This window comes from Lynx rufus, unplaced genomic scaffold (genome assembly GCF_022079265.1).
Source record: "Lynx rufus isolate CCGP_SWC_20201006 ecotype Redwood Valley unplaced genomic scaffold, mLynRuf1.p SCAF_11, whole genome shotgun sequence".
NCBI classification, from domain to species: domain Eukaryota; kingdom Metazoa; phylum Chordata; class Mammalia; order Carnivora; family Felidae; genus Lynx; species Lynx rufus.
In genome coordinates this window covers 2348727-2366308 of record NW_025814825.1, presented here as the reverse complement: position 1 = coordinate 2366308, position 17582 = coordinate 2348727, and the positions used below count along the sequence as shown (strand labels likewise).

General features: G+C 38.8%; 1 protein-coding gene across 5 annotated transcripts in view; it reads left to right on the top strand.

Moving 5' to 3' along the window:
- FAM13C (family with sequence similarity 13 member C) overlaps positions 1 to 17582 on the top strand; it is a 167331-nt gene that overhangs the window by 127011 nt on the left and 22738 nt on the right. For all 5 annotated transcript variants that reach the window (XM_047071765.1, XM_047071742.1, XM_047071773.1 and 2 more), the window contains 2 exons: positions 4903 to 5113; positions 6204 to 6342. In XM_047071765.1, the coding sequence (XP_046927721.1) occupies positions 4903 to 5113; positions 6204 to 6342 (350 nt within the window). The remainder of the gene's footprint in view (positions 1 to 4902; positions 5114 to 6203; positions 6343 to 17582) is intronic.

The following is a 17582-nucleotide window of genomic DNA, read 5'->3' as shown; positions in this document are numbered from 1 at the left end:
TTATGAAGATTAAATACATGCAAAAACTCTTACAGGTTTGAAGAAATAAGTGAGTTACTCCAGAAATATTACATATGATTATTCTTATTTATAACTAAGAACTGATAGGAGGGACAATATGTTGAGGGGTATATTGGTTCTCATTTCCCTTATTAACCCCACAGGGATTCTGAGTATAATTCATGTTCAATAAGAGAAGATAATATTCAGTTCCTTATTCTGATGATGATAATTACTATAAAATGATGGTTCTCATGGTTACTATGTTTAGCAGCTTCTATGCCTTATCTCAGTGTTTCACCAAATATGCTAGACAAAGGTCCATGGGCAAATATTGTTAGTTTTACTAGAAATTTATTTTAATGTGTATTAGTAAGAAAAATAGTAACTAGCACATCAAATTAATTATGTCTTGACCACCATAACTTAAGATGAAGCCAAAATTAAAAAATAAAAACAATTATAGGTTGAAATTTTATCTATCCATTTAAAATACATAGTAAATATATTAATTTATATAAAATATGTACTCTTTTGTACATATTCTACTCTATATCTATATACAGATCTTCAGATTTTCTTTGACTTATAATAGGGTTGCATCCAGGTAACACACTGTAAGCTGAAAATATTGTAAATCAAAAATTCACAGAGGGGCACCTGGGTGTCTCAGTAGGTTAAATGTCTGCCTCTGGATTTTGTCTCGGGTCATAGTCTCATGGTTCGTGAGTTTGAGCCCCATGTTGGGCTCTGCACTGACAACGCAGAGCCTGCTTGGGATTCTTTCTCTCCCTCTGTCTCTGCCACCATACTCTGTTCTTTCTGTCTCTCTCTCGAAGTAAATAAAAAAACATTAAAAAAAACTTTTTAAAAAAATCCATGAAATACACCTAGACTACTAAGCAATCTAACTTAGCCTAGCCTACATGAATAGGTTCTCAGAACACTTACATTAGCCTACAGTTGAGCAAAATTATCTAACATAAAGTCTATTTTATGAAGTTGAATATCATGTAATTTATTGAACACTGTACCAAAAGTGGAAACAAAAATGGCTGTATAGAGAATGGTTTTAAGTGTATTGGTGGTTTACCCTTGTGACTGCATGGCTGACTGTGAGCTGTGGCTCACTGCCACTGCCCAGCATCACAAGAGAGTATCGTACCACACAAAGCTATCCCAGGAGAAGATCCAATTTCAAAATTCAAAGTATGGTTTCTACTGAATGTTATCACTTTCACACCATCGTAACATCAAAAAATCATAAATTGAACCATCATAAGTTTGGTGTGTGTGTGTGTGTGCGCGCAGAGAGAGAGAGAGGGACAGGGAGTAAACATAGGTTTATGTGGATATGGCAAAAATTTTGTAGAAGATATAGTTTTATTTCATTTCATCTTCATCCTCACTTAGTCTTGTGAGGCAGGTACCATCATTCTCTCCATTTTACAAGTGAAAAAAAAAATCCATGTTTAAAAAGGCCCAACAGGGGCGCCTGGGTGGCGCAGTCGGTTAAGCGTCCGACTTCAGCCAGGTCACGATCTCGCGGTCCGTGAGTTCGAGCCCGGCGTCTGGCTCTGGGCTGATGGCTCAGAGCCTGGAGCCTGTTTCCGATTCTGTGTCTCCCTCTCTCTGCCCCTCCCCCGTTCATGCTCTGTCTCTCTCTGTCCCAAAAATAAATAAACGTTGAAAAAAAAATTAAAAAAAAAATAAAAAAAAAATAAAAAGGCCCAACATTTCTGAAGTCTTTCTAAACAAATGGTAGACCTGAGACTCCAACTCATAATCTTTGCTCTCTGTTGTGGCATCCCTGGGGTTGTTTCTCACATTCTCAGGAATGCTCATTTTCTTTCAAACTTTTTTAAAAATATTAACATTGATTGTTTTTTCCTCCTATAAAATTAAGATTTATTCATTATAGAAATTTTAGAAAATAAGATTTCTTTTAGAAAAGAAAAGAAGAAATAGGTTTTTTTTTAATTGTGGTAATAACATGAGATCTACACCTTTTTTTTACCTGAAGTTCTGTTTTTTTGACATAGATATATACTCTTAACAACTTTTTAAGTGTACGGCACAATACTGTTAACTCCAGGCACAATGTGCAGCAACCTCTTTTTACTTTCCTGTCACAGCTCTGTAAGATGGGCCAAACAAAGACACTGAGAGAGGTCAGGAAGTCCCTGGAACTTCACAAGAAAGTATAAGCACACCAAAATTCCTGGTTCCTAGGCCCCTTCCTTTAAATCACACTGCATCACATGAGGGGCCCTATAGCAAGCAGCCCTGTCCTTCGGAAGACAAAGTAACATACTCAACTGAGAAGCATCAGAAACCGCAGTAAGCTTTTCCCTGTTGGGGAGCAGGGTCTGTAAGAGCTGACCTGGGCTCTATTCCCAGGATGATAGCAGCAATGGCTGCCTCAGAATCTGTGCTGGCCTCTTCTGAGCAAGGAACTCAATAATTCTGTGTGTGCAAGTGCCCACACACATGCACCATCTAATTTAATTAAGCCACTTCTCAATTCAAATAATGAGTTTGAATACATAACTGAAGCACTACCAAATTACCAATTTTTGACTTTTTGTTGGTTTTCAGCTTGGTGCTTCTAGGTCTTTGTGGCTCTCTGCTTCCTCTAGTGGTAAATCTAGGGCAGGGGGTTTGGGATGTTAAGTAGGCAGCAAATGACATGAGTGCCCACAGAAGCACACACCATATAAATGGAGGTTTATGGATTTAATTGTAATGCAATTCAAAAGGAGCCATTCAGAGTGATCTGTGATCTTATGAAGTTCCATCATAGGACCCTGTAGGTTTCAGAAGCTAAGCTCTCTTCTTGCCTCCACTTCAGTCAAATGGCTAGGAGCCCAAGTGCCTCCATTTGGCATTACAAAGCAGCACCAAGAGACTCATGTTCATTTTGACCCTAGGGCCACAGCTGAGCTGAAGGGCTGAATGCCTCAGACCTTTCCCATTTCAACAAAAATACACTGGTCCCAGGTGCTTGCTAAAAATTCTCTTCTTCCCCATCATTATTACCAAAAGATTCTGTCCAGAAACAGGTAATATGAATAAAATGCATTTCTTTTTGGGGCCTAATGGTTTATTGAAAGGATTTGGTAAGCACCAGTATACCTCCTGGTGGGCTTTGAAGGTGATTGTTAGCATATGTTGTTGATTAGTAACATTTATTGATTAGTAACTCTTACTCCTGTTACTCTTTAAGGCTCCTGCCAAACTGTGTTTTCTGGGTAAATTATTCTTAGCCAGGGTGTTGCCTGTGGTGAGTTGTCAGACACACGGACACACCTTGCTTCAGACCTGGGCACTGGTGTTCATCTGGCCCCACCTCTTCACCAGCCCTCATCTCATGCACTTCTGGCCAGCTCAGCCACTGATAGAATGCTGTTAGTGAGCTTCACAGGCACATTGGAGGCATTATCCAGGCTCCCAGTCTGAAACCCAACAGGGAAGAAGCCAATTGAAAGCACACAAGGGATCAGACCTTTGATGTTGCACAAAGCAAATTGCATTTCAAGCTCTGGAGAATATGAGCCATTCTAAACCTGATTAAGAGTCATCCGGCACCAAATTGTGATAAATGTTTATTTTGGAAAAGTGGATTGTCAGTGTTTTCAGATTCTGCTTATTCACCCAGAAAGCATGTTTTTCTCTTTATTTGGGGTAAGAATAAAAGAAAGCCTTGAATTGTCCTGAGTTGTTTGCTGGGCAAAATTGAGAAGGAGTTTGTTTTGGCTTCTGCTCAAATAACTGTCTAGAGCCCCCTGATGTAGAGAGTCTCACCTGGCCACTCTGACTCAGTGTCTTCATATTCCTCACTTATCTGCCCTTCCTCTAGAGCACAGGTGTGCCCACTCTCTGGACTGGCCCTGAGGTGGGAAGTTAATGAGTTCATTTAAAGGGAGAGTGATCTGGGCCCCTGGGTGGCTCAGTAGGTTAAGCATCGGACTTTGGCTCAGGTCATGAGCTCACAGTTCAACAGTTTGAGCCCTGTGTTGGTCTCTGTTCTGACAGCTCAGAGCCTGGAGCCTGCTTTGGATTCTGGGTCTCCTTCTCTCTTTGCCCCTCCTGCTTGCACTCTCTCTCTCTCTCTCTCTCTCTCTTTCTCTCTCTCTCTCTCTCTCTCTCAAAAATAAACATTAAAAAAAATAAAAGGGGAGTGATCATAGAATTCAGACACAGACGTAGCTGGAGACAGGATTTGGAATCTGTTTTGTTCTTGTTTTTTAATTTTTGTCAAAAATAAAATGCTACAAAAAATTTTGGAGGAGAAAAAAAATCATTCCTAATTCTTCCATGCTTTGTAGTTGCTAAGTAGCTTCTTTGGTATTTTAGTGCACTTACTTGTACACATAAATGTATGATTTTTTTTTTTAATTTTTTTCAACGTTTATTTATTTTTGGGACAGAGAGAGACAGAGCATGAATGGGGGAGGGGCAGAGAGAGAGGGAGACACAGAATCGGAAACAGGCTCCAGGCTCTGAGCCATCAGCCCAGAGCCTGACGCGGGGCTCGAACTCCCGGACCGCGAGATCGTGACCTGGCTGAAGTCGGACGCTTAACCGACTGCGCCACCCAGGCGCCCCTATAAATGTATGATTTTTACGTAAAATGGAATCATTACTGAATCATTACTTTAAATTTATACCAAAATAATTTGTGTTTCCATTTTTTTTTTGTTAGTGGCTTTGTAATATTTTCTATCCAGTTTCTCTGAGAATAAACATAACAGTACTTTGAAAGCCTTTCATATCCCCAGAAAGAAGAAATGACAAAGAAGCCAGACATTATAATGAATGTTTATGATCTTTACTTAGGAACATGACAGTCTCAAGGCCTCTGTCATTTCTGAATCTTGATGATTTATCTTGTTTCCTCAGACCCTGCACCAGCCCACAAAGATGGGCAGAATGAAGCAGACAGTGCACCAGAAGACCTCCAGTCTGTCGGGACTAGCAGGCTTCTCTATCACATCACTGACGGTGATAACCCACTGCTGTCACCACGATGCTCCATCTTCAGCCAAAGCCAGAGATTCAACTTAGACCCTGAATCAGCCCCTTCTCCACCCAGCACTCAGCAGTTTATGATGTAAGAAAACCTTATCTTCATTTCATCCACTTTTTCAAATACATTTATAACCTATAATGAAGTCTGTGTCTGAAATAGTGCAGACATGCCTATCAAATACAACCGCAAGACCTGAGCAATGAATGGCAAGAATCAGTGTACTTTCTATTTGGGAATACCGTGTCAGGTCTTGCCATCTCAGGAGGAAATGGTCATGAGATGCAGGAATACCCCAGAGCTTACATGTTTGAACATTTTTGGTCAAATGACCAGAGTCCTAAGTAAGAATATGTCTATGCAAATATCAGGAGTATCCTTCTTGGTAAGCTCAATATTCTTTGCATGCCCAACAGTGGCTTCAAGGGATAGCTTGCAGCAGTGCTTGGGAGTTGTCTACCTCAATTTCTTCTTAGATTCCACAAGAGTAGCAGCTTACAATAGCTGCCCTCCACTCCCCCAAAAAAGTGTGAAACTATGCACTTTTTTAAAAAAAATCTACAAATAATTTTGATTCAAAACTAAAATGAGTGTCCCTTGACTGAAAATATGTACAGAGAATCCTAGTTTCTCCTTAGTAACTTCTGCTGTCATTAATGAATTTTCCAAATCTCACCTTGCAGGCTGTCTATTGATGGATTTGAGGGAGTTAGTGGATTATTGCTATTGTAAACTGTGGGCTATGTGAGAGGGTCAATGCATTTTCTGGAGGTGGGGGTCCATTCTTATTAGATTCACAAGGCTCTGTTGTGTCAAGAAAATTAACTACTTATCTATATCTTCTTTAAAAATGTTATTAGGTGCAACATGTTAGGGATAATGCCACAGCAGGCTATTTCTTTTTGTCTTAAATTGGCCTCTTCCAAACTTTAGGAAATGCACTTCCTAGAATAATATTCTGACATTTCTGCACTAAATTCCCTGATAGCATTGTCCCATAATGGAATTCTTTGATCAGTGGTCTCTATTAATAAGTAAATGCCACCATGGTAGACTCATCAAAAATGGCCTATCCTCTCTGATAATCCAGGAAGCTTCGTTTGTAGACCAGCAGCAATGTTTATGGGAAGACCATGGTTTTTGATGATTCTCTCCCTCCCTGCAATCATTACAGGCCACGAAGTTCTTCACGGTGTGGCTGTGGTGATGGCAAGGAGCCACAGACCATTACCCAGCTCACCAAGCACATCCAGAGCCTCAAGCGAAAAATTAGGAAATTTGAAGAAAAATTTGAACAAGAAAAGAAATACCGGGTAAGGACCCTGCGGCTTGAAATAAGGGTTGATTGTGTCTGAGGTGTGTGGGCTTTTCTGTCCTTCCTTTTTGGGTACTCCTCTGTGCCAGGGGACAGCTGTTTTCATTTGCCAACACAGGATCTATCATAAATAGAGTTCCTATCCTGGATCTGTCCTATTCTCACAGGCTGTCAGTTGCTCTCTAAAAAGATATTTTCTGGTAATGGATTATAACTCTTTTTTAAATCTTTTTTATTATTTATTCTTTAATTTATTGTCAAATTGGTTTCTATAAAACACCCAGTGCTCATTCCAACAGGTGCCCTCCTCAATGCCCATCACCCACTTTCCCCTCTCCCCCACCCCCCATCAACCCTCAGTCTGTTCTCAGTATTTAAGAGTCTGTTATGGTTTGCCTCCTTCACTCTCTGTAACTTTTTTTCCCCTTCCCCTCCCCCATGGCCTTCTGTTAATATTCTCAAGAGACACATATGAGTGAAAATATATGGTATCTTTCTCTGCCTGAATTATTTCACTTAGCATAATGCCCTCTAGTTCCATCCACATTGCTACAAATGGCCAGATTTCATTCTTTCTCATTGCCAAGTGGTATTCCATTGTATATATAAACCACTTCTTCTTTATCCATTCGTCATTTGATGGACATTTAGGCTCTTTCCATAATTTGCCTATTGTTGAAAGTGCTGCTATAAACATTGGAGTACAAGTGCCCCTATGCATCAGCATTCCTGTATTCCTTGGGTAAATTCCTAGCAGTGCTATTCCTGGGTCATAGGATAGATCTGTTTTTAATTTTTTGAGGAACCTGCACACTGTTTTCCAGAGCGGCTGCCCCAGTTTGCATTCCTACCAACAGTACAAGAGGGTTCCGATTTCTCCACATCCTCACCAGCATCTGTAGTCTCCCGATTTGTTCATTTTAGCCACTCTGGCGTGAGGTGTGGTATCTCAGTGTGGTTTTGATTTTTATTTCCCTGATGATGAGTGACATTGAGGCATCTTTTCATGTACCTGTTGACCATCTGAATGTCTTCTTTAGAAAAGTGTCTATTCGTGTTTTCTGCCCATTTCTTCACTGGATTTTTTTTGGGGGGTGTGGAGTTTGGTTAGTTCTTTGTAGATTTTGGATACTAGCCCTTTGTCCGATATGTCATTTGCAAATATCTTTTCCCATTCCATTGGTTGCCTTTTAGTTTTGTTGATTGTTTCCTTTGCAGTGCAGAAGCTTTTTATCTTCATGAGGTCCCAATAGTTCATTTTTGCTTTTAATTCCTTTGCCTTTGGAGATGTGTTGAGTAAGAAATTGCTGCGGCTGAGGTCAGAGAGGTTTTTTCCTGCTTTCTCCTCTAGGGTTTTGATAGTTTCCTATCTCACATTCAGTTGCTTCATCCATTTTGAGTTTATTTTTGTGAATGATGTAAGAAAGTGGTTTAGTTTCATTCTTCTGCATGTTGCTGTCCAGTTCTCCCAGCACCGTTTGTTAAAGAGGCTGTCTTTTTTCCGTTGGATATTCTTTCCTGCTTTGTCAAAGATTAGTTGGCCATACAATGGAAGAATAAATATTGTTAAAATGTCAATACTACCCAAAGCAATCTACACATTCCATGCAATCCCAACCAAAATTGTAACCAGCACTCTTCTCGAAGCTAGAACAAGCAATCCTAAAATTTTATGGAACCACAAAAGACCCCAAATAGCCAAGGTAATATTGAAGAAGAAAACCAAAGAGGGAGGCATCACAGTCCCAGACTTTAGCCTCTACTACAAAGCTGTGATCATCAAGACAGTACGGTATTGGCACAAAAACAGACACAGACCAATGGAATAGAGACTCCAGATTTGGATTATAATTCTTATTTCCAAACTGATTTGATTATCTATCCTCCTCTTTCCCCCCTAAGGAGCATTCCTATCACTAATAGTCTAGGACTGAAATTTAGAAACTTTTGAATTATGATCTTATTTTTTTCTTTAACTCTTTACCATTTACATGTTTGTAAGAACCTATTAAGGACACAAAGGACAGAATCTCTACTTGTATAACAGAATGAGGGAGAGTTTTCTTTGACATAAAAATATCTCCTGGTTGATAGATAGGGACCTATCAAGTAACATCTGTTCAGGCCACTCATAATAACAACCCCCAATCTATCTTTTCCAGTCCAAGAGACACCAGTCTTCATGCTGGTGTTGCAGTGTTGTAATGATGAACTTTTTCTTTCATTATATAAGAAACAATAGAAAGGTAAGTGTCCTCATTGCCAATGTTAGTTTTATTTATCTTCCCTAATGGTGACCATGGCATAGAGAAAAATCATATTCATGTAGAACTGCACAAAGATATTGGGTCTTTGGCAGAGGGCCCAGACAGCTTGTTATCAGAATAAAAGATAACAGGGGATAATGTCTCATACATCTTGAAATATTTAAAGGCTCACTAAACCTTGGTACAAAGGCAATTGGCACATCCCCGTGAGTCAAATAAGATTGGGGGAGGGAGGTGAAAGTGGATGATATCCCACTCTCCCATTCTTTCTGACCTGTTTCCCACAGTGGCTTCAAATTCACTAAAAGAGGGGTGTAAAGAGTGATTTTTAGCTTTGCACAACAGAAAACAAAATCAGACAGCTTTTCAAGACAAACTTTTCTTTTTCAAAGCTACTTACCGTCTTTTACCTTTTTAGCGCAGGAGGGGCACCCTACAAATAATGAATACAAGCCTTTATTTTACAGATAAGGAAATTGAGGCCCAGAAAAGACCTGTAACTTGCCTTAGGTGGTTGCATTCTATCAGCTCAGACTTAGGATGGTAGAATAAATATGAGTGGGTTTTGCAATGGAGGAATAGAAGTAAGATTTGTAAGTGTCCACATTTTGAAAGTTCTAGATATCTTGAGAGAAACTGATTTTTTCTGTTTGCAGCTGGAGTGTTATTGGATCTGTGATGCCCTCACTTTGGGGACTGTAGAGTAACAACTATAAGCTCCATTACCGGAGCCTGTTAATACTTACTACCTGCCAATTTTTTTATTTCAAGTTTTTATTTAAATTCTAATTAGTTAACACATATAGTAAAATTGGGTGCAGGTGTAGGCTTTAGTGATTCATCACTTAAATACAACACTCAGTGGTCATCACAAGTACTCTCCTTAATCCCCATCATCAATTTAGCCCATCTTCAATTTAGCCCAACACCTTCCATCAACAGTTTGTTCTCTATTGTTAAGAGTCTCTTGTGGTTTGCTTCCCTCTTTTTCCCCCCTTCCCCTATGTTCATTTGTTTTGTTTCTTAAACTCCACATATGAGTGAAATCATATGGTATTTGTCTTTCTCTAATTTTGTGTAGCATAACGTATTCTAACTCCATCCATGTTATTGCAAATGGCAAGATTTCATTCTTTTTAATGGCTGAGTAATATTCCACTGTATATATACACCTGGCAATTCTTTTTTTTGGGGGGAGGGGGCATATCTTTTTTTAAATTTACATCCAAGTTAATTAGCATATAGTGCAATAATGATTTCAGGAATAGAATCCAGTGATTCATCCCCTACATATAACCACCAATGTTTATCCCAAGTGTTGTCCTTAATGTCCCTTGCCCATTTAACCCATCGCCCTACCTACAACCCCTCCAGCAACCCTCAGTTTGTTCTGTTTGTATTTAAGAGTCTCTTATGTCTTGTCCCCCTCCCTGTTTTTATACTATTTTTGCTCCCCTTACCTTATATTCATCTGTTTTATATCTTAAATTCCACATGAGTGAAGTCATATATTTGTCTTTCTCTGACTAATTTTGCTTAACATAATACACTCTAGTTCCATCTACATTGTTTCAAATGGCAAGATTTCATTTGTTTTGATTGCCCATTAATATTCCATTGCATATATATACCACATCTTCTTTATGCATTCATCAGTCAATGGACATTTGGGCTCTTTCCATACTTTGGCTATTGTTGATAGTGTTGTTATAAATACAGGGGTGGGTGCATGTGCCCCTTCAAAACAGCACTCCTGTATCCTTTGGATAAATACCTAGTTGTCCAATGCTGGGTCGTAGGGTAGTTCTATTTTTAATTTTTTGAGAAACTTCCATACTGTGTCCCAGAGTGGCTGCACCAGTTTGCATTCCCACCAATGGTGCAAAGGAATTCCTCTTTCCTCACATCCTCGCCAACTCTGTTGTTGCTTCAGTTGTTAATTTTAGCCATCTGACAGGTGTGAGGTGGTATCTCATTGTGGTTTTTATTTGCATTTCTCTAATGATGAGGGATGTTGAGCATTTTTTCATGTGTCTGTTAGCCATCTGGATGTTTTCTTTGGAAAATTGTCTACTCATGTCGTTTGCCCATTTCTTCACTGGATTATTTGTTTTTTGGATGTTGAGTTTGGTAAGTTCTTTATAGATTTTGGATACTAACCCTTTATCTGATATGTCCTTTGCAAATATCTTCCCACATTCCATCACTTGCCTTTTAGTTATGTTGATTCCTTCTCTGTGCAGAAGCTTTTTATCTTGATGAGGTCCCAATAGTTCATTTTTGCTTTTGTTTCCCTTGCTTCCAGAGATATGTTGAGTAAGAAGTTGCCATGACTGAGGTCAAAGAGGTTTTTGCCTGCTTTTTCCTCTAGGATTTTGATGGCTTCCTGTCTTATGTTTAGGTATTTCATTCATTTCAAGTTTATTTGTGTGTATGTATAAGACAGTGGTCCAGGTTCATTCTTCTGTATGTTACTTTCCTGTTTTACCAACACCATTTGCTGAAGAAACTGCCTTTTTCCATTGGATATCCTTTCCTGCTTTGTCAAAGATTAGTTGGCCATACGTTTGTTGGTCAATTTCTGGGTTCTCTATTCTGTTCCATTGATCTATGTGTCTGGTTTTGTGCCAGGGCCACACTGTCTTGATGATTAGAGCTTTGTAATACATCTTAAAGCCTGGAATTGTGATGCCTCCAGCCTTGGTTTTCTTTTTCAGGATTACTTTAGCTATTCGGAGTCTTTCTGGTTCCATACAAATTTTAGAATTGTTTATTCTAGCTCTGTGAAGAATGCTGGTACTATTTTGATAGGGATTGCATTGAAGATATAGATTACTTTGGGTAGTATTGACACTTTAACAATATTTTTTCTTCCAATCCATGAGCATGGAATGCTTTTCTGTGTGTGTGTGCGTGTGTGTGTGTGTGTGTGTGTGTGTGTGTGTGTGTTCTTTGATTTCTTTTATAAGCTTTCTATCGTTTTCAGTGTATAGATTTTTCACCTCTTTGGTTAGGTTTATTCCTAGGTGTTTTATGGTTTTTGGTGCAATTGTAAATGGGATAAATTCCTTGATTTCTCTTTCTGCTGCTTCATTATTGGTATATAGAAATGAAATTGATATCTGTACATTGATTTTATATCCTGCAACTTTGCTGAATTCATGGATCAGTTCTACCAGTTTTTTGGTGGAATCTTTTGGGTTTTCCATATAGAGTATCATGTCATCTGTGAAGACTCAGAGTTTGGCTTCCTCCTTGCTGATTTGGATGCCTTTTATTTCTTTGTGTTGTCTGACTGCTGAGGCTAGGGCTTCTAACACTATGTTGAGTAATAGTGGTGAGAGTGGATATCCTTGTCGTGTTCCTGACCTTAGGGAGAAAACTCTCAGTTTTCCCTATTGAGGATGATTTTCGTGGTGGGTCTTTCATATATGGTTTTTATGATCTTAAGGTATGATCTTTCTATCCCTACTTTCTTGAGGTTTTTTTTTTTTATCAAGAAAGGATGATGTATTTTGTTAAATGCTTTCTCTGCATGTATTGAGAGGATCGTATAGTTCTTATTCTTTAATGTGTTACTATTATTATTAATGTGATGTATCACATTGATTTAATTGCAGATATTAAACAAGGCTTGCATCCCAGAAATAAATCCACTTGATCGTGGTTAATATTTTTTTAATATATTGTTGGATCCTGTTGGTTAGTAACTTGTTGAGGATTTTTGTGTCAATATTCATCAGGGAAATTGGTCTGTAGATCTCCTTTTTAGTGGGGTCTTTGTCCGGTTTTGGAATCAAGGTAATGCTGACCTCATAGAATGAGTTTGGAAGATTTCCTTCCATTTCTATTTTTGCAACAGCTTCAAAAGAATAGATATTAACTCTTCTTTATTTTTTTGTTTTTCTTTTCTTTTATTTATTTATTTTTTAATATATGAAATTTATAGTTAAATTGGTTTCCATACAACACCCAGTGCTCATCCCAAAAGATGCCCTCTTCAATGCCCATCACCTACACCCCCCTCCCTCCCACCCCCCATCAACCCTCAGTTTGTTCTCAGTTTTTAAGAGTCTCTTATGCTTTGGCTGTCTCCCACTCTAACCTCTTTTATTTTTCCTTCCCCTCCCCCATGGCCTTCTGTTAAGTTTCTCAGGATCCACATAAGAGTGAAACCATATGGTATCTGTCTTTCTCTGTATGGCTTATTTCACTTAGCATCACACTCTCCAGTTCCATCCACGTTGCTACAAAGGGCCATATTTCATTCTTTTTCATTGCCACGTAGTACTCCATTGTGTGTATAAACCACAATTTCTTTATCCATTCATCAGTTGATGGACATTTAGGCTCTTTCCACAATTTGGCTATTGTTGACAGTGCTGCTATAAACATTGGGGCACAAGTGCCCCTATGCATCACTACTCCTGTATCCCTTGAGTAAATTCCTAGCAGTGCTATTGCTGGGTCATAGGGTAGGTCTATTTTTAATTTTTTGAGGAAACTCCACACTGTTTTCCAGAGTGGCTGCACCAGCTTGCATTCCCACCAACAGTGCAAGAGGGTTCCCATTTCTCCACATCCTCGCCAGCATCTATAGTCTCCTGATTTGTTCATTTTAGCCACTCAGACTGGTGTGAGGTGATATCTGAGTGTGGTTTTGATTTGTAATTCCCTGATGAGGAGCGACGTTGAGCATCTTTTCATGTGCCTGTTGGCCATCCGGATGTCTTCTTTAGACAAGTGTCTATTCATGTTTTCTGCCCATTTCTTCACTGGGCTATTTGTTTTTCGGGTGTGGAGTTTGGTGAGCTCTTTATAGATTTTGATACTAGCCCTTTGTCCGATATGTCATTTACAAATGTCTTTTCCCATTCCGTTGTTGCCTTTTAGTTTTGTTGATTGTTCCCTTTGCTGTGCAGAGGCTGTTTATCTTCATGAGGTCCCAATAGTTCATTTTTGCTTTTAATTCCCTTGCCTTTGGGGATGTGTCAAGTAAGAAATTGCTGCAGCTGAGGTCAGAAAGGTCTTTTCCTGCTTTCTCCTCTAGTGTTTTGATGGTTTCCTGTCTCACATTCAGGTCCTTTATCCATTTTGAGTTTATTTTTGTGAATGGGTAAGAAAGTGGTTTAGTTTCATTCTTCTGCAGGTTGCTGTCCAGTTCTCCCAGCACCATTTGTTAAAGAGGCTGTCTTTTTTCCATTGGATATTTTTTCCTGCTTTGTCAGGGATTAGTCAGCCATACTTTTGTGCGTCCAATTCTGGAGTCTCTATTCTATTCCATTGGTCTATGTGTCTGTTTTTGTGCCAATACCATGCTGTCTTGATGATGACAGCTTTGTAGTAGAGGCTAAAGTCTGGGATTGTGATGCCTCCTGCTTTGGTCTTCTTCTTCAAAATTCCTTTGGCTATTCGGGGCCTTTTGTGGTTCCATATGAATTTTAGAATTGCTTGTTCTAGTTTCGAGAAGAATGCTGGTGCAATTTTGATTGGGATTGCATTGAATGTGTAGATAGCTTTGGGTAGTATTGACATTTTGACAATATTTATTCTTCCAATCCATGAGCACAGAATGTTTTTCCATTTCTTTATATCTTCTTCAGTTCCCTTCATAAGCTTTCTATAGTTTTCAGCACACAGATCTTTTACATCTTTGGTTAGGTTTATTCCTAGGTATTTTATGCTTCTTGGTGCAGTTGTGAACGGGATCAGTTTCTTTATTTGTCTTTCTGTTGCTTCATTGTTAGTGTATAAGAATGCAACTGATTTCTGTACATTGATTTTGTATCCTGCAACTTTGCTGAATTCATGTATCAGTTCTAGCAGACTTTTGGTGGAGTCTATTGGATTTTCCATGTATATTATCATGTCATCTGCAAAAAGTGAAAGCTTGACTTCATCTTTGCCAATTTTGATGCCTTCGATTTCCTTTTGTTGTCTGATTGCTGATGCTAGCACTTCCAACACTATGTTAAACAACAGCGGTGAGAGTGGACATCCCTGTCGTGTTCCTGATCTCAGGGGGAAAGCTCTCAGTTTTTCCCCATTGAGGATCATATTAGCTGTGGGCTTTTCAAAAATGGCTTTTATGATGTTTAAGTATGTTCCTTCAATCCCAACTTTCTCAAGCGTTTTTATTCAGAAAGTTTGCTGAATTTTGTCAAATGCCTTTTCTGCATCGATTGACAGGATCATATGGTTCTTCTCTTTTCTTTTATTAACGTGATGTATCACATTGATTGATTTGCAAATGTTGAACCAGCCCTGCATCCCAGGAATGAATCCCACTTGGTCATGATGAATCATTCTTTTTATATGCTGTTGATTTCAATTTGCTAGTATCTTAATGAGAATTTTTACATCCATATTCATCGGGGATATTTGCCTGTAGTTCTCTTTTTTTACTGGGTCTCTGTCTGGTTTAGGAATCAAAGTCATACTGGCTTCATAGAATGAGTCGGGAAGTTTTCCTTCCCTTTCTATTTCTTGGAATAGCTTGAGAAGGATAGGTATTATCTCTGCTTTAAATGTCTGGTAGAATTCCCCAGGGAAGCAATCTGGATTCAATTTCTTCGCTGGTTATGGGTCTGTTCAAACTTTCTATTTCCTCCAGTTTTAATTTTGGAAGTGTGTGGGTGCTTAGGAATTTGTCCATTTCTTCCAGGTTGTCAAGTTGGTTGGCATACAATTTTTTATAGTATTCCCTGATAATTGCTTGTATCTCTGAGGGATTGGTTGTAATAATTCCATTTTCATTCATGATTTTATCTATTTGGGTCATCTCCCTTTTCTTTTTGAGAATCCTGGCTAGAGGTTTGTCAATTTTGTTTATTTTTCCAAAAAACAACTCTTGGTTTCATTGATCTGCTATACAGTGTTTTTAGATTCTACATTGTTTATTTCTGCTCTGCTCTTTATTATTTCTCTTCTTCTGCTGGTTTTGGGGTGTCTTTGCTGCTCTGCTTCTATTTCCTTTAGGTGTGCTGTTAGTTTTTGTATTGGGGATTTTTCTTGTTTCTTGAGATAGGCCTGGATTGCAATGTATTTTCCTCTCAGGACTGCCTTCGCTGCATCCCAAAGCATTTGGATTGTTGTATTTTCATTTTCGTTTGTTTCCATATATTTGTTTATTTCTTCTCTAATTGTCTGGTTGACCCACTCATTCTTTAGTAGGGTGTTCTTTAACCTCCATGCTTTTGGAGGGTTTCCAGACTTTTTCCTGTGGTTGATTTCAAGCTTCATAGCATTGTGGTCTGAAAGTGTGCATGGTATGATTTCAATTCTTGTATACTTATGAAGGGCTGTTTTGTGACCCAGTATGTGATCTATCTTGGAGAATGTTCCATGTGCACTCGAGAAGAAAGTATATTGTGTTGCTTTGGGATGAAGAATTCTAAATATATCTGTCAAGTCCATCTGATCCAATATATCATCCAGGGCCCTTGTTTCTTTATTGACAATGTGTCTAGATGATATCCATTGTTGTAAGTGGGGTATTAAAGTCCCCTGCAATTACCACATTCTTGTCAATAAGGTTGTTTATGTTTGTGAGTAATTGTTTTATATATTTGGGGCTCCCATATTCGGCACATAGACATTTATAATTGTTAGTTCTTCTTGATGGATAGGCCCTGTAATTATTATATAATGTCCTTCTTTATCTCTTGTTACAGCCTTTAATTTAAAGTCTAGTTTGTCTGATATAAGTATGGCTACTCCAGCTTTCTTTTGACTTCCAGTAGCATGATAAATAGTTCTCCATCCCCTCACTCTCAATCTGAAGGTGTCCTCAGGTCTAAAATGAGTCTCTTGTAGACAGCAAATAGATGGGTCTTGTTTTTTTTATCCACTCTGATACCCTATGTCTTTTGGTTGGTGCATTTAGTCCATTTACATTCAGTGTTATTATAGAAAGATATGGGTTTAGGGTCATTGTGATGCCTATAGGTTTCATGGTTGTAGTGATGTCTCTGGTACTTTGTCTCACAGGATCCCCCTTAGGATCTCTTGTAGGGCTGGTTTAGTGGTGACGAATTCCTTCAGTTTTTGTTTGTTTGGGAAGACCTTTATCTCTCCTTCTATTCTAAATGACAGACTTGCTGAATAAAGGATTCTCAGCTGCATATTTTTTCTGTTCATCACATTGAAGATTTCCTGCCATTCCTTTCTGCCCTGCTGAGTTTCAGTAGAGAGATCCGTCACAAGTCTTATTGGTCTCCCTTTATATGTTAGAGCACGTTTATCCCTCGATGTTTTCAGAATTTTCTCTTTATCCTTGTATTTTGCCAGTTTCACTATGATATATCATGCAGAGGATGGATTCAAGTTATGTCTGAAGGGAGTTCTCTGTGCCTCTTGGATTTCAATGCCTTTTTCCTTCCCCAGATCAGGGAAGTTCTCAGCTATTATTTCTTCAAGTACACCTTCAACACCTTTCCCTCTCTCTTCCTCCTCTGGAATACCAATTATGCGTAGATTATTTCTCTTAGTGCATCACTCAGTTTTCTAATTTTCCCCTCATACTCTTGGATTATTTTATCTCTCTTTTTCTCAGCTGCTTCTTCTTCCATAATTTTATCTTCTAGTTCACCTATTCTCTCCTCTGCCTCTTCAATCTGAGCTGTGGTCGTCTCCATTTTACTTTGCAGCTCATTAATAGCACTTTTTAGCTCCTCCTGGCTGTTTCTTAGTCCCTTGATCTCTGTAGCAATAGATTCTCTGCTGTCCTTTATACTGTTTTCAAGCCCAGCAATTAATTTTATGACTATTATTCTAAATTCACTTTCCGTTTATATTGTTAGATTGTTTTTGATCAGTTCGTTAGCTGTCGTTATTTGCTGGAGGTTTTTTGAGGGGAATTCTTCTGTTTGGTCATTTTGGATAGTCCCTGGAGTGGTGCAGAACTTTGGGGCACTTCCCCTGTGCTGTCTTGAATAACTTGCGTTGGTGGGCGGGGCTGCAGTCAGACCTG